At 42.3% G+C, this 13169-nt stretch overlaps 1 protein-coding gene across 2 annotated transcripts in view; it reads right to left on the reverse strand.

The window, feature by feature from the left end:
- The window catches only part of DCBLD1 (discoidin, CUB and LCCL domain containing 1), a 65031-nt gene that overhangs the window by 3794 nt on the left and 48068 nt on the right, over positions 1 to 13169 (reverse strand). The window contains exons 6-14 of one of the 2 annotated variants that reach the window (XM_027056363.2): positions 12764 to 12897; positions 7616 to 7656; positions 6048 to 6257; positions 5316 to 5440; positions 4896 to 5043; positions 4688 to 4795; positions 2457 to 2541; positions 2172 to 2221; positions 1183 to 1302 (exon numbers count right to left, since the gene is read on the reverse strand). In XM_027056363.2, the coding sequence (XP_026912164.2) occupies positions 1183 to 1302; positions 2172 to 2221; positions 2457 to 2541; positions 4688 to 4795; positions 4896 to 5043; positions 5316 to 5440; positions 6048 to 6257; positions 7616 to 7656; positions 12764 to 12897 (1021 nt within the window). Of the gene's footprint in view, positions 1 to 1182; positions 1303 to 2171; positions 2222 to 2456; positions 2542 to 4687; positions 4796 to 4895; positions 5044 to 5315; positions 5441 to 6047; positions 6258 to 7615; positions 7657 to 12763; positions 12898 to 13169 lie in introns of those variants that run through there. The other variant, XM_053222335.1, reaches the window with a different exon arrangement.

A 13169-nucleotide genomic window follows, 5' to 3' on the forward strand; every position in this document is an offset into this window, starting at 1 on the left:
CTGTTTCTCTCTGTCTCAAAAAATATATAAACGTTAAAAAAAAATTTTTTTTAAATAAAAATAAAAAATAAAATGTCATTCATTACTTCTACTTTATACAACTGACCCTTAAACAAAGGGGTGGAACGGTGTGTGTCCACTTATAGGTGACTATATTTTTCAATATAGTATATAGTACTGGAAACATATTTTTCTCTTTCCTGTGATTTTCTTTTTTCTTTATTTATGTTGAGAGAGAGTGAAAGAGAACATGTGCACGTATGCATGCAGGCAGGGGAGGGGCAGAAAGAGAGAGAGGGAGATAGAGAATCCCAAGCAGGCTCCGTGCTGTCAGCACAGAGCCCAACTCATGGCTGGATCCCATGAATCGGGAGATCATGACCTGAGCTGAAATCAAGAGTCAGACACTCAACTGACTGAGCCACCCAAGTGGCACTCTTCCTTAGGAATTTCTTAGTAACATTTTCTCTAACTTACTTTATTGTAAGAATGCAATATATAATGCAAATCACATGCAAAATGTGTGTCAACCCACTGTTTATGTTACTGGTAAGGGTGCAGGCAACAGTAGGTTGTTTTGGTCAGCAATAGGCTGTTAGTAGTTAAGCTTTGAGGGAGTCAAGTTATACATGGATTTTTGTGCAGGGGGTGGGCATCCTTAAACCCCTTGTTGTTCAAGGGTCAACTGCATTGTATTTTACAAAAGCAGTGGTTTATGACAGATTAGAAATAATAATTTTTTCAAAGGCAAAAAATGGATCCCTCTCCACAGACAGTTTGAGAAGCCTGACCCTCAGTGATGGCTTATCAGGAACACAGAGGTCTTTCGAACACTGGACACGTTCTTTCATCTCCTGTCTCCTCTTTTCTCTAGGGCAGGAACTGGGCTTAATTCATCTTTCCAGTCTCCCTTCCTTAGTGCCTTAACCAAAATCTTAGCAACAGATTATTTAAGGGCTTCCAGATTTTCATGGTCCCTCAGGGCCATTGCTAGAGCTATGCTGTAGCTCTCTCAGTGTTCATTTGTAACACTTTGCAGAGGAAAGAGAGGACCGTACACATTGCTGATTCCTTGGGCCCCATCTCCACACCAGGTTTTAGTCATATTTCCCACCTGGTCTCCTCACTCCCATGGGCAGCACTTGCTGCCTCATAACACCCTCACAGAGGCCTGACACGTACCTGCCATATCACTTGTGATGAGATCTAACTTTTGTGTCACCTCCTTTTCATTATCATAGCTGATGGTAAACTCAGCCGACTGGTGTCTGGCAAAGGGATACTTGATCTGCTTCCAACAGTCTGGAATAAAGATAACATGAAACCAACATGTATCTCAGAAGGGTAACGCACATAGTCTCTGAAGTGTTCCTTGATGGGCTGGACGTCAGGCCGCCTTTTGCCGGCTGACCGTGATGAGCGCGTGGCATGGCTCCCAGATTATGTGTAGGGAAACAGCATGCTGAGGTTGTTAGGACAACAGCAAACACTGTTCCATCCATGTTTTCCACTTGTATCTGGGTTGCCACCAGGGCAGGTCCCAGATTATGCCTCTGTTACACCACCTGGGCATGGTTTTCCGTAATCTACACAGATATAGCATTCATGTCTCAGAGGAGTCAACACAGCTGGCTGCTGAGACCCTGTGCAGGTGGGGTCCCAAGCTGCCCCTGAGATTCTGAGGGGTCTTGCCCTGCTGCCCTCTCTGGACTACAGCTGACTCATTGCTTGGGGTACCCTGTGTCCTGAGGATTCTCTGAAACCTGAACGTGAACCCTGCCCGGTTCTTCCTTCGCTCTCCCAGAGTGGAAAATACAGTGGAAGCCTGGAGATGCAGAGCAGTACCGGACAAAGTTCAGTTCACAGATGCGGCTTTTATAACTTCTCCCGGATGACAAGCAGTGTGGTGGCTTAAACTCCGGTGGCCAAAAAAAAAAAAAAAAAAAAGAATGTTGTGATGGGATAATACTGAACAAAAGTAAAGGTCACTGGCCATGAGAACTCTCCATTAAAATAAAGAGGCCACAATATTCCATTCCTTTTAGACTTGCTAACTTAAAGGCTGCATATCTTCATTTTTTGACGATGTAAGTGTGAGCCACATAATTTTAATCAGCAGACCCTGTCCCTCCTCGAAGACAGAATAAAACTGGAGTTTTCTGTCAACCAACCTGTTTTCTGGGCCTGAGCTGATCCATATGGATTTCCTTTCTTCTTCCTCCTACAGAAACAAAAAAATCCTACTTGAAAAGGTTTCTAAGTGAGGAGTACTGTTTATAAAATAATACTTGATACTTTCTACCTCTACACAACTTGTTTTTAACACATAAATTAGCATTTTATCTTGGCCGAAGTAATGCTGCTTTTCTATGCATGAGCATCTGAAAAGCAAACATTTTGGTTTTGTAATTAGTTGCAGGATTAGAGGAGAAATTTAAAAATGTCAAGTCACATACTTTCTAAGGGCGGCAAAGATTCCCATTCCAGCAACCAGCAGAGCCAGGAGCACCAGTGGAATAACAACAGTTGTGACATTTATTCCTGAGAAGGGGGAAAAGCCACACATTACAACAGAAAGGAAGTGCAACCGAATTGCTCAATCTAAAACTGAACACTGATTTGAAAGGTCTTCCACAGTTTAATACACGGGGAAAATGAATATGTGCTACGCATTTACTGATGTCAGACAGCAAAAAGAGAGGATTTCCAAATCCTGGCTAAAGGGGTGCCTGGGTGGCTCAGTCGGTTAAGCATCTACTCTTGATTTCGGCTCAGGTTGTGATCTCACGGTTCATGAGATAGAGCCCTGCCTGCATCGGGCTCTGTGCTGACAAGCGCAGAGCCTGTTTGGGAATTTTTCTCTCTCCCTCTCCCGCTCTCAAAATAGGTAACATTTGAAAAATAAATAAATAAATAAAATAAAATCATGGCTAAAGTTAAAGAAAATAAAATTTTTTTCTCCAAAAGGCGATTTTTGATGGTCCTCAGGGATTAACACTTACTCTAAGCTTGTTGTTTGGACGATATTAGACTCCCAAATCAGAATTGAGGGGGAAGGTTTACAGGAGCTACTCAGAGAGGTGAAGGACTTAAGCACAGGGTGGGGCTCAAGTACCCAGTCTCCCCCAGATGGTGGGCACGTTTGCACTTGCACAGTAACAGCAGCTGGGGAGGGGGAAGGGAAGAGAAGCCCCATGCTTCCCGTTACCAGGGCTTTGGAGCTGTGGACTGAGAGGAAATGCAGCCTGATGACCTCAAACAGCATTTCCACTTTGCCGCACGGAACACCGTGTCTTCCTACTTTAAAAAAGGAAATCACTTGAACGGCCGCTAAAGCAGGCCCCAAGTTTGTAGAAACTAGGCAAACTAAAGGAGAAAGATTTGTTCGTCACCCGTCTTTATCTTTGATCCCTGGGAAGAAAACAACGGGATGATCGGGAGTGGAAATGTGCAGTTTGTGAAAGGGGGAGATAAGGACCTTCGAAAGGAACTGAACAGTGTTCAGTTAGTTATGTGACTAACACTGGTGTTATTTACAAGAGTGGAAATTTGGGAAAAATCTAACAATTTAAACATCCAACAATAGGGGAATGGTTAACTAAATGATGGCATAGCCATATGAGAAAATACTATAAAGATATTAACAATTGTGTTTTGCAACGATTTAATAACCTTGGAAGATGATCATAATACAATGTTAAGTGAAAAATACTTGCTACAGAACAAATTACAGGTTTTCCTCAAGGTGATTTACATAAATATAGTTGACTGGATATAGTGGGATATGGTGATTATCTACAAATGCTGATTTATGGCTTTTTCTTATTTACCTCTAATCTTACTGAATTTTGTAAAATTAATATATTATTTTATATTCTGAAAAAGTAAATGTACTTTTAATGTTTATTGCATGAACTGACGATACATTTACATGTTCAAACTTCGAAACGTATAAAAAAGCCTCCCTCCTACCTCTGTTCCTTCTCTAGGAGAAGCCAAATTATATTTCTTGACATTCTTCTGGAGATGCCGGAATGATTATACATATATATTCATTCTTTATTCCTCATTTTTTACACACATGGTAGGCTATACAGACTGTCCTATACCTTGCTTATTTTTTTAAGTTTGTCAGTACATCTCCGAAAGGCTCCTATATTACAAACACATTTCTTTTTCATGGCTGCAGGGTATTCTTTTTTTTTTTAAATTTTTTTTTTAACATTTATTTATTTTTGAGACAGAGAGAGACAGAGCATGAACGGGGGAGGGGCAGAGAGAGAGGGAGACACAGAATCGGAAGCAGGCTCCAGGCTCTGAACCATCAGCCCAGAGCCCGATGCGGGGGCTCGAACTCACGGACCGTGAGATCGTGACCTGAGCTGAAGTCGGAGGCTTAACCGACTGAGTCACCCAGGCGCCCCAGGGTATTCTAATTCATGCCTGTGCTATTATTTTTCCATAAAACATTCACCCAGTGTTTGAAGGGCAAATGCTACTTTTTCTACTTACAATATTGCAATTAATAGTTGCAGATATTCATCCTTTAACACATATCCAGCTACCTCTGAACCATCTGACTTCAGATATTGATATGACAGAGAAAAGTTTTCGTTGAAGTCACTGTAATATCACATGGAGTCCGGTCATACTCCTTAGGAAAGCACGAAACAGCAAACTGCTCTACCTGTGGGGATTTCTTCTGAGGGGATGGAGCTTGTGATGATCTCATCTTCTCTTTTAGTTGAACTAACAGTATTTGGACTTGTTTTGCGCCACACCAATGAATCATTATCTGAGGTAGAGGAGATATTGGAAAAACCACATTAGTAACAACAATTTGTGAAAGGGCACGATCAGAATCAAATAACTCGCTGACTTGCCCTGAGTCCTACCTTGTGTAATCTGGCAACCAAAGAGCTCCACGTTCAAGGCGATCCTCTGGTGCCATGTCTGGGGGACAACCCGCACGTATCTGGCCACGATGGGAGGGATAAAATTATTCCTCACTGGATCCCGAAAATTAGAGTTGCCCTGAAACACCTGTGGAAACAAAGAACTTTTACCTGAAGATGCTATTAGTTAGTTCCTAGGTGTTTCTCCACCCACTCATACCTGGATATATGACACCAAAGCCAGGATTCTATGTCTGTTGTAGTTTTGTAGACATACTTGAGAGTGAATTTACAAGGTTTTGCCAACCAAGGCTGCGTTACCTAAGGTGGTGCTGCAAATCTGCTTTCTGGAAACGCAGTGATAAGAATAGCTAGAGACCTGCTCTCCTACTCAGTTCTTTCCTCCAAAGTTTCTCTCACCTTCTCTTTATTATTTGCAATTCCTTTATAGGTCCTCCACTTGGAGTTGCTGTTTTTGAACTTCATCACAAAACTCTTAACATAAAAGTTGAAATTCGACTGTGTGGATCCTGTGGTCATAATTCCTGGTAAGAAAATATTATTGACAGGTTAGTTTTTAAAATATATATAGCATGTATTATAATCTTAGGTTTCCTTTCCTTTTCTCACTTGAAATCTCAAATCATTTTACAAGCCAAATTTCCTTATTTGCATTTAGAAACCTGATCACACACGAGTGTTTCCACACTGACAATATACCATACAAAGGTTTCCTCATTGCAGTGTGGGGTTTTTTTTTTTTATTTATTTCTGAGTGAGAGAGAGTATGAGTGGGGGAAGGGCAGAGAGAGAGAGGGAGAATCTCAAGCAGACTACGTGCTATTATCAGTGCAGAGCCCTATGTGGGGCTCGATCCCATGACCCTGGGATCATGACCTGAGCCAAAATCAAGAGTCAGACGCTTAACCGACTGAGCTACCCAGGCACCCCGCTGTGTGGGCTTTCTACTCCGTATATCCATACTTAGAATCTGCATACAGGTTCTGCCCATAGAGACAATGAGAAGGTTTGGTAGTTACTTTTAGAAAAGACAGAGTACTTTGAGGAAGAGAGAGCGGCACCTATGTAACTCAAAAACATAATCTGAACAGCAAGTCATTTTGCATCTGTAAAACTGCACTGTGTCATCACCTGTTATTTTCTTTTTCTCTCCCAAATCGGTCTCCAGCCATTCTCGCTGTCTGCGGTTCTTGCTGCTGTCCCCCGAAGCCCATGATAGGTCTTGGTCCTGAAGCTGGGCTTGGCCAGGGGACCAATGGAGCTGTTCTCCCATCTCACTGACCCACTGCCAAGTAGTTCTGATTTGCGTATCAGGCTCCAAACTCAATGATCTGCTGCAACCTTAAAAAAAAAAAAAAGCCAGAAAAAGTCCTTTAGATATAAACACGAAATGAAAGCAAAAAAAAAAAAAGTAGTACTTCACCTCGCCTAGAATTATTCAGTTGATTTATTACCGTTCTGATATCAAATTGACTGTTTAATTACTAGTATTGTAATGACTCACACTCTCATTTGATTCATTTGTACTGCAGTATCTTGAAATGATTGCTGTTTCTTTTTTTAATGGACTTCACTGAAGTCACTTCCCCTACAAATGACATCCTTGTTCCCACCACAGCTTTTCCTTTCTAAACTTCTAAATTCACCCTCATTTCAGCAAAGTGATATGTGTTGTAAAGGCAACATGGACATTAGCAAATAAAGGCCACACTCCTCTCCCTGGACAAAGAAGACAGATGCAGACTGTTCTCCTTGAAATACTTTCCTTTATGCTGAGAGAATATTTACGTAGAATATATTTCATGACAGAGGGACTAAAAAGCCTTTATTTTACATACTTCTGTTTAATCACTTTATTCAAAAAAACCCACAAATTAAACTGTAATATTCAAAAGGTTTTTCTGTTAAAATCTAACATGAAGGAATTTATCTTAAAATAAGTATCATTTCAAATTTTCATTCTTTTCTGGCAAAAGTTTGAGATAGCTTAGATTATAAAGAAAAATATTTTCTGCTTAATGATAATTGAACTATTTTGTATTTTTAATATTGGGTATTTTTAAGTCACAGCATACTTGGTGCTGCCTGACCTGTGGAAAAAGAAAAAGAAAATCCTTTAAACTAATCATTGGAGGAGTATGGAAGAATAAACTAGCACTGAAGATTTTAAAATATCAAATTCTTTTTTTTTATTATTTATTTTTGGTTTTTGAGAGAGAGCATAAGTGAGCAAGGGGCAGAGAGAGAGAGAGAGAGAGAGAGAGAGAGAGAGAGAGAGAATCCCATAAGGGGCAGAGAGAGAGGGAGAGAGAGTGGGGAGCCCGAAGCAGGGCTCGAGCTCACCTGATATGGGGCTCGAACTTATAAACAGAGAGATCATGACCTGAGACAGAGTTGGATGCCTAACTGACTAAGCCACCCAGGCGCCCCACAAATTCTCTTTTTTAATGTGTATTTATTTATTTTGAAAGAGAAAGAAAAAGAGAGAGACAGATTGAGAGCAGGGGAGGGGCAGAGACAGAGGGAGAGAAAAAGAATCCCAAGCAGGCTCCACACTGAGCGTGGAGCCTGATGCAGGGCTTGATCTCATGACCATGAGATCACGACCTGAGTGGAAATCAAGTCAGACACTTAGCCACCGACTGAGCCACCCCGGCGCCCCTAAAATATCAAATTCTTAAGGAAAATGTGATCCTTACCATCGGAGGTAAAGAGAAATCGCTTGTCTGACAGGGAACCACTGAAATAATAAACACAAACATGAGGAGGTGAGTTGCTTACCTGGATCTTAATGACTGACACAGCACCAAGCACAGGGTTCAGAGCCTCCCCTCGCCTCATGTGATCCTCACAGCACCCCAGCAAGGCTGTTATTATCTTTGTCACTGGTGTTTTCTAGATCAAGAACTCAGGCCCACTGAAGGTGAGCAACTTTCCTAAAGTCACCCAGGTGACAAGTGGCCAGGACTCTGAGTCACTGCTGTTGGATCAAAATCTTGTGTGGATTCCATCATGCCACACTGTGTTGGGAAGGAAAGTGCACATACATCGTCTTAGGAGCAGCCTGAAATCCCAACTAACTGATACCCAGCAATGGAAGCAGAAGGAATGACTGCCCTGAATATTCCCTTTGCTTCAGTAGTCACCTTAAAGCATCCCAATCGTTGTCGATCATCAAGGACCACTGAGAGACATGAAGAAGACTGGCCACTTTTAGAAAAATGACCACGGCTTCTGCCCCAGCACTGCTGCTCTGGGGACAGCCTCAGCTCATTCTCTCTCCAGTCACACTCCTACCTACTGCAGCAACTAAGGCCAAGCCGTGAACCAGCTCCTGCGTCCGGATGACAAGGTACAGCTGGAGAAAACTCATAGCATCTCACTGAGCTGGCCCTGGCCTGGGCGTCACCGCTGATCTGGCATTCATCCCTGGGCCTGTGGACTCTAGCACTTTCACAGCTTGTATTATTCACACAGGCAAACTTATCACATCAGCCTCGCTCCGTACTTCTCTCCTTCAGTGGAGAAGGGATTCCGAAGGCCTGCGACCATATTTACCCTCTATAAATCCCTTACCAACCTGGCAGTGTAAAAATACATAGAATAAATAGAAAATCTAGAGTTCTCAAGATTAATCTTATGTGCATAGTATTATATTAGATACTAGAGATAAACATACAGAGATGTCATTTTGTGTTCAATTATTTTACAATCTGAGAGTACTGCTTATAATTTTAAATGTTTAAGTCTGCATTATATGTGGCAACAATGGACAGAGAGACTACTGAACTGTGAAATCCACAGAAAACCCAGACTGGACACGAGTATAAGAATCTTTCCATCAAAGCTTGGTTGCTGTTGTTGGTTAGAAGTAGCAGGTAGTCAAATTCCCTGGAATGGACTTTTTCTTTCACATTCTTTGTCCACTCTCAAGCAGACTTCACAGCCCTGCTATTCCACATAAAGGTTCTGCGATATCCTGAATATAATGCAGGCACCGATCATTTCTGACATGAAAATGCAGACCCACTGCAGTCGCAGGACTTGCCTGAATTCAGTGGGTGGCCAAGCCTGGGTGAAAATCCAGCTCTTCTAACTTTGAAAAAAAGAGGCACATTGTTGCAATTCACAATTTAAAGTTTTATTAATGTTTTCAGAGCCTCTATTTGATTTTTTCCTTTTTTTTTTTTTTTATAATGTTCCTGCACTAAGTATTACACTTGAAATTTTACCCAAAGAAGTGCACAAAATGCTGCGGCAACCCAGAGGACCTAAACTCACTCCCACTGTCATGAGACACTAAAATATTTATTCCGCCGTTGCCGAAAAAGAGAAGTTATGGAAAGAAGGATAACTGGAGTTAACCCCAGGAAGATGCCGCCAGGGGAGGCGCTGCTCCTAACGGCCCTCTGCCTGGCTTTTCTCCATTACCAGCTGGAATATGCTTTTCCATTTCACTCTAGTAAACTAACTAACCACAATCACTTAGAGAATTCTATTGGTAAATGAGCCTCCTCTTTTAAAAATGAAAACACCCCAGGAGGCTGGAGTTCTGAGGCAGTCACACATCAGGGTGCACGAATTCCATCAGATTACAAGTACTGCCAGCCTTCCCAGAGAAGTAGAGAAGCAATTGAGAACAGTCTGATGCAAACTGAAAGAAAAGCCTTCCCGGCTGACGGTCTGAGCCTTCGCCCTCTGTATGAGGTCAGCTTCTCTTCCTGATTCCATTCTGGTCTCCTCAAATCAAGGAAGTGACCTGACCCGGATGAATCCCAGAAGAACCTTAGATATTTACTTTAGGGACTCCTTCCTCAGCTGTACTGCTTCCTTCTGTGTTTTTTCCTGAACACCAAACAATCATGTGTGGGAACAGAAGTTCAATGACCACACGTACAGTGGTTCCCCAACAGCAAAACAGCGCAGATGAAAACAACTGCTCCCTGAAGATTTGGGAATCGAAATGAGTGGAGGAGATGTATTCGCATGTGGTGGACTCTTCTCTGCTCAGTACCAAAAGTCAAAGCAAAATCAGAGCTAGAAAGAAGGGACCTTGATATAATTCTGGACTTTCTATCTATTTGCACCAAAACAAAAATCGGACAATGTGTTCCAATAACTACATGGAATGCGGAACGAAACTCTTCCTAAGCCATTAATGGTTTCGATTTCCGTACTCTTATCTTTGCATCAACGTTTAATTTCAGATGACCATAAAGCGACTTCATCTGTATTCAGCCCAGAAGTAACTCAGAACATGTCTACTTTTGTGCAACAGTTTAAATAATTTTTTTTCAACAGTAAAATAAAACCCTGGTAGTACAAGTTAAACTTTTTGCAGTCCTATTGGTCTACAAAGGAAGCACTGCAATGTATACAAACATAGGCAAGAGAATCCAAAAAGCAGATTTAACACCAGAGGTTAATTCTTCACTCCGATTTGGAGATGTAGCACCCAACAAATCTGGGCCACAGACTGATACCTTCCTGAAGTAGCATCAAACCATAAAAAATGTCAACAGAAACAGATCCTCAAGGGTCAAGATCATGCTGGTTTTTGATCACTGTGCTTACTGTGTGCCTTGGAGAGATTGGTGCTCTGGTACTGCCAGCTCGGTGTACCCAATTGCAGTACCTGTCAGATTGCTCCTTGAGAACACGAGATTGACCCACCTGAACCTGAGGAGGAATAACCTGAGAGATGAGGGAGTGAAGTTTCTGTGTAAGGCCCTGGGTTGTCCAGACTGCAGCCTCCAGAACCTGGATTTGCCAGATTGTTCTTTCACAGTAGAGGGCTGTCAGGAGCTTGCTAATGCCCTCAAGCACAATCATAACGTGAAATATTGGATATCGGGGGCAATGATGTTCAGGAGGATGGAGTGAAACACCTGTGTGAGGTCCTAAAGCATCCAAATATATACACACGTATATATATTTATTTAAGGATTTTAGTTTCTAAAGGCACTCTGTTACTAAGCTTTTAGATCTTAAACTGTGGCACAAATTTGGGTGTAATTTGCCTTTGAATGTTCAAACAATATAAAAAGAACACTTCGGGGCCTGTCAAAGTTACAAGTCCTATCCAGAGGGAAAGTAGAGGGAAGTCTTATCCATAGCAAGCAGAGAGCACAAACACCGCGGTGAGCCTGCACATCAGGGTGTGAGGATGACTGCCTTTTACAGATTGCATACAGGGTCACTTGCATTGCCTGTGAAAGACTTGGACCGAACACCCTTTCTGGTTACCCCCACCTGCATCCCCGACTCGGAATTACCAGTGGGGGCTTTGCCTTTTCTCCTCAGCCACCCACCAGCCAGGGCCCTGGACATGAGCATGGTGAGCTGACCACCACAACTCCTCTGGTGTCCCTCCCTGGGCCTTGGCTCTGCTCCCAGGCCCCCAGATGCTTTGTTCCTGCCTTCCACCAAACCCAAGGTTTGCTTCCTTCATGAAGGTGACCTAACCAACTTCAGTCACTGCTTCTAAATCCCCTCCCTTGTGAGCTTAGGCCAACGCTTCAATCCAGAAGTGAGTTTTAGTCTAAGTTTACTTGTGAGTTCATCGATTGGTTCTTTGGAACTTAAGATACTTTTTCCCATAAAAATAATACTATAACTTGTGGTCAGAATCCCTATGTGAAGCACAAGATTGCTAAACTAAGCTAGAATACATGTAAATAAAAAGTAGGAGGGGAAGGGAAAAAAATTATTGCATAACTTTTTCAACATGACATCAGAGGTACTATGTTTATGCTAACTAGGGAAGCTATCTACCCCCTTATGTTTTTAACCAGATGAAATGGTCTACATCCACTGGGAGAACAGAACAGGGAAGTATGATGATCATGTTCTTTCTTCACACAAGCAGGAACCACACCAAAATGGCGGGACAGGGCCGGGGGGGATCTGCATACACACTAGGGAGGGGTAGACAATACAGGCCCTAACCTACTTTTCCCTACTTTTGGATCCTGAAATGTCTGCAGTCTCTGTCCTGTGCCATATCCTTGAGCCCAAGACTATGTGACAACCTGTCCCAAAAACACAGGGTCATGGTAGCAGGAAGACATTTCTGAGGCAGACAGGGAGGGAGGAAGCAAGAGATAAACACGTGGCTTGAGGATCACTTTCTCTCACAAGGCATCCACCCGAGGAAAGCCTCCCTCTAGCCCACTCCAAGCTGCCTGTTTCAATGCGTGGACACCTGGACCACAAGGGGGGCTTATATTTAGCTCTTGTTTTCCACTCCAGAAGCTGAAGAAACCCAAACGCATTAAAAGCCCAGGTTGAATGTTTAAACAATTGAACAACTGACATACTTTTTTCTCATAAAGCTAAAAGCAGAAGATAACAGCAAACAGAGAGGTTAATGCTAATTAACAATCTTCCTTCACTTCCCAACTATTACTCATCACTAAGAGCTTCTCTCCAAGGATCTTTCAGGGGAGCTTGGTGGTTCTATGGGGGCTTATTTCAGTTCTCTGTCTCCTTCAGTACCTTTGGTAACATTGGAGATAACAGGTAATTTACAACTGGAAAAACTGAAAAGGAACAGGCTTTGTTCTCTCCTACTAAAGCACCTGAGAGTAGAAACACTCCTCTGCCCTAGAACTTCAGATGTGTGCCATTTTAATTTTAATTTACTTGTCAGCATAACCAGTGAGCTCTTATATTGCTGCATTTATCTTCTACAAACACACCATAAATGCTGCTTTAAGCATTCACACACATTCTTCCCAGCTGACAAACCCTTGGTATCATACACCCACTGTCCTTTCAAAACTGTGAGCTGATAAATTATGCTTTTGGGGTTACCTTCCACTCAAAACAGAAAACAAAGTACTTACTCTTTTGAAAGCACACCATTGGCAAGGATTCCTTCATATCGACTTATCCCTTTGAGCTGAAGCACGCTGATCTGACCTCCCAACTCATCTGCAATTATTCCAGCATGGATGGCGGCTTTGCACAATACAGAGGTCTGAAATACAGCAACATCATCACTCACAGCTACTCAAGAACACATTGAAAACATGGTGGGAGTTTTCCATTTTGTTATAACACGTGGTCAGGATCCCTAGTTGACCCATGACATTGCTACACTGTACCTTATTAAACAAAAAGAAGAGGGGAAAATTATTGCATTACTATGACACATGTGACATGTGTAGCAGTTGACTGGGCCATGTTCTCTGCAGCAGATCTCAAAATGACATCAGAGTCACCAATTTTATGCTAACTTGGGAACCCATC

Source organism: Acinonyx jubatus, chromosome B2 (assembly GCF_027475565.1).
Source record: "Acinonyx jubatus isolate Ajub_Pintada_27869175 chromosome B2, VMU_Ajub_asm_v1.0, whole genome shotgun sequence".
Lineage (NCBI taxonomy): Eukaryota > Metazoa > Chordata > Mammalia > Carnivora > Felidae > Acinonyx > Acinonyx jubatus.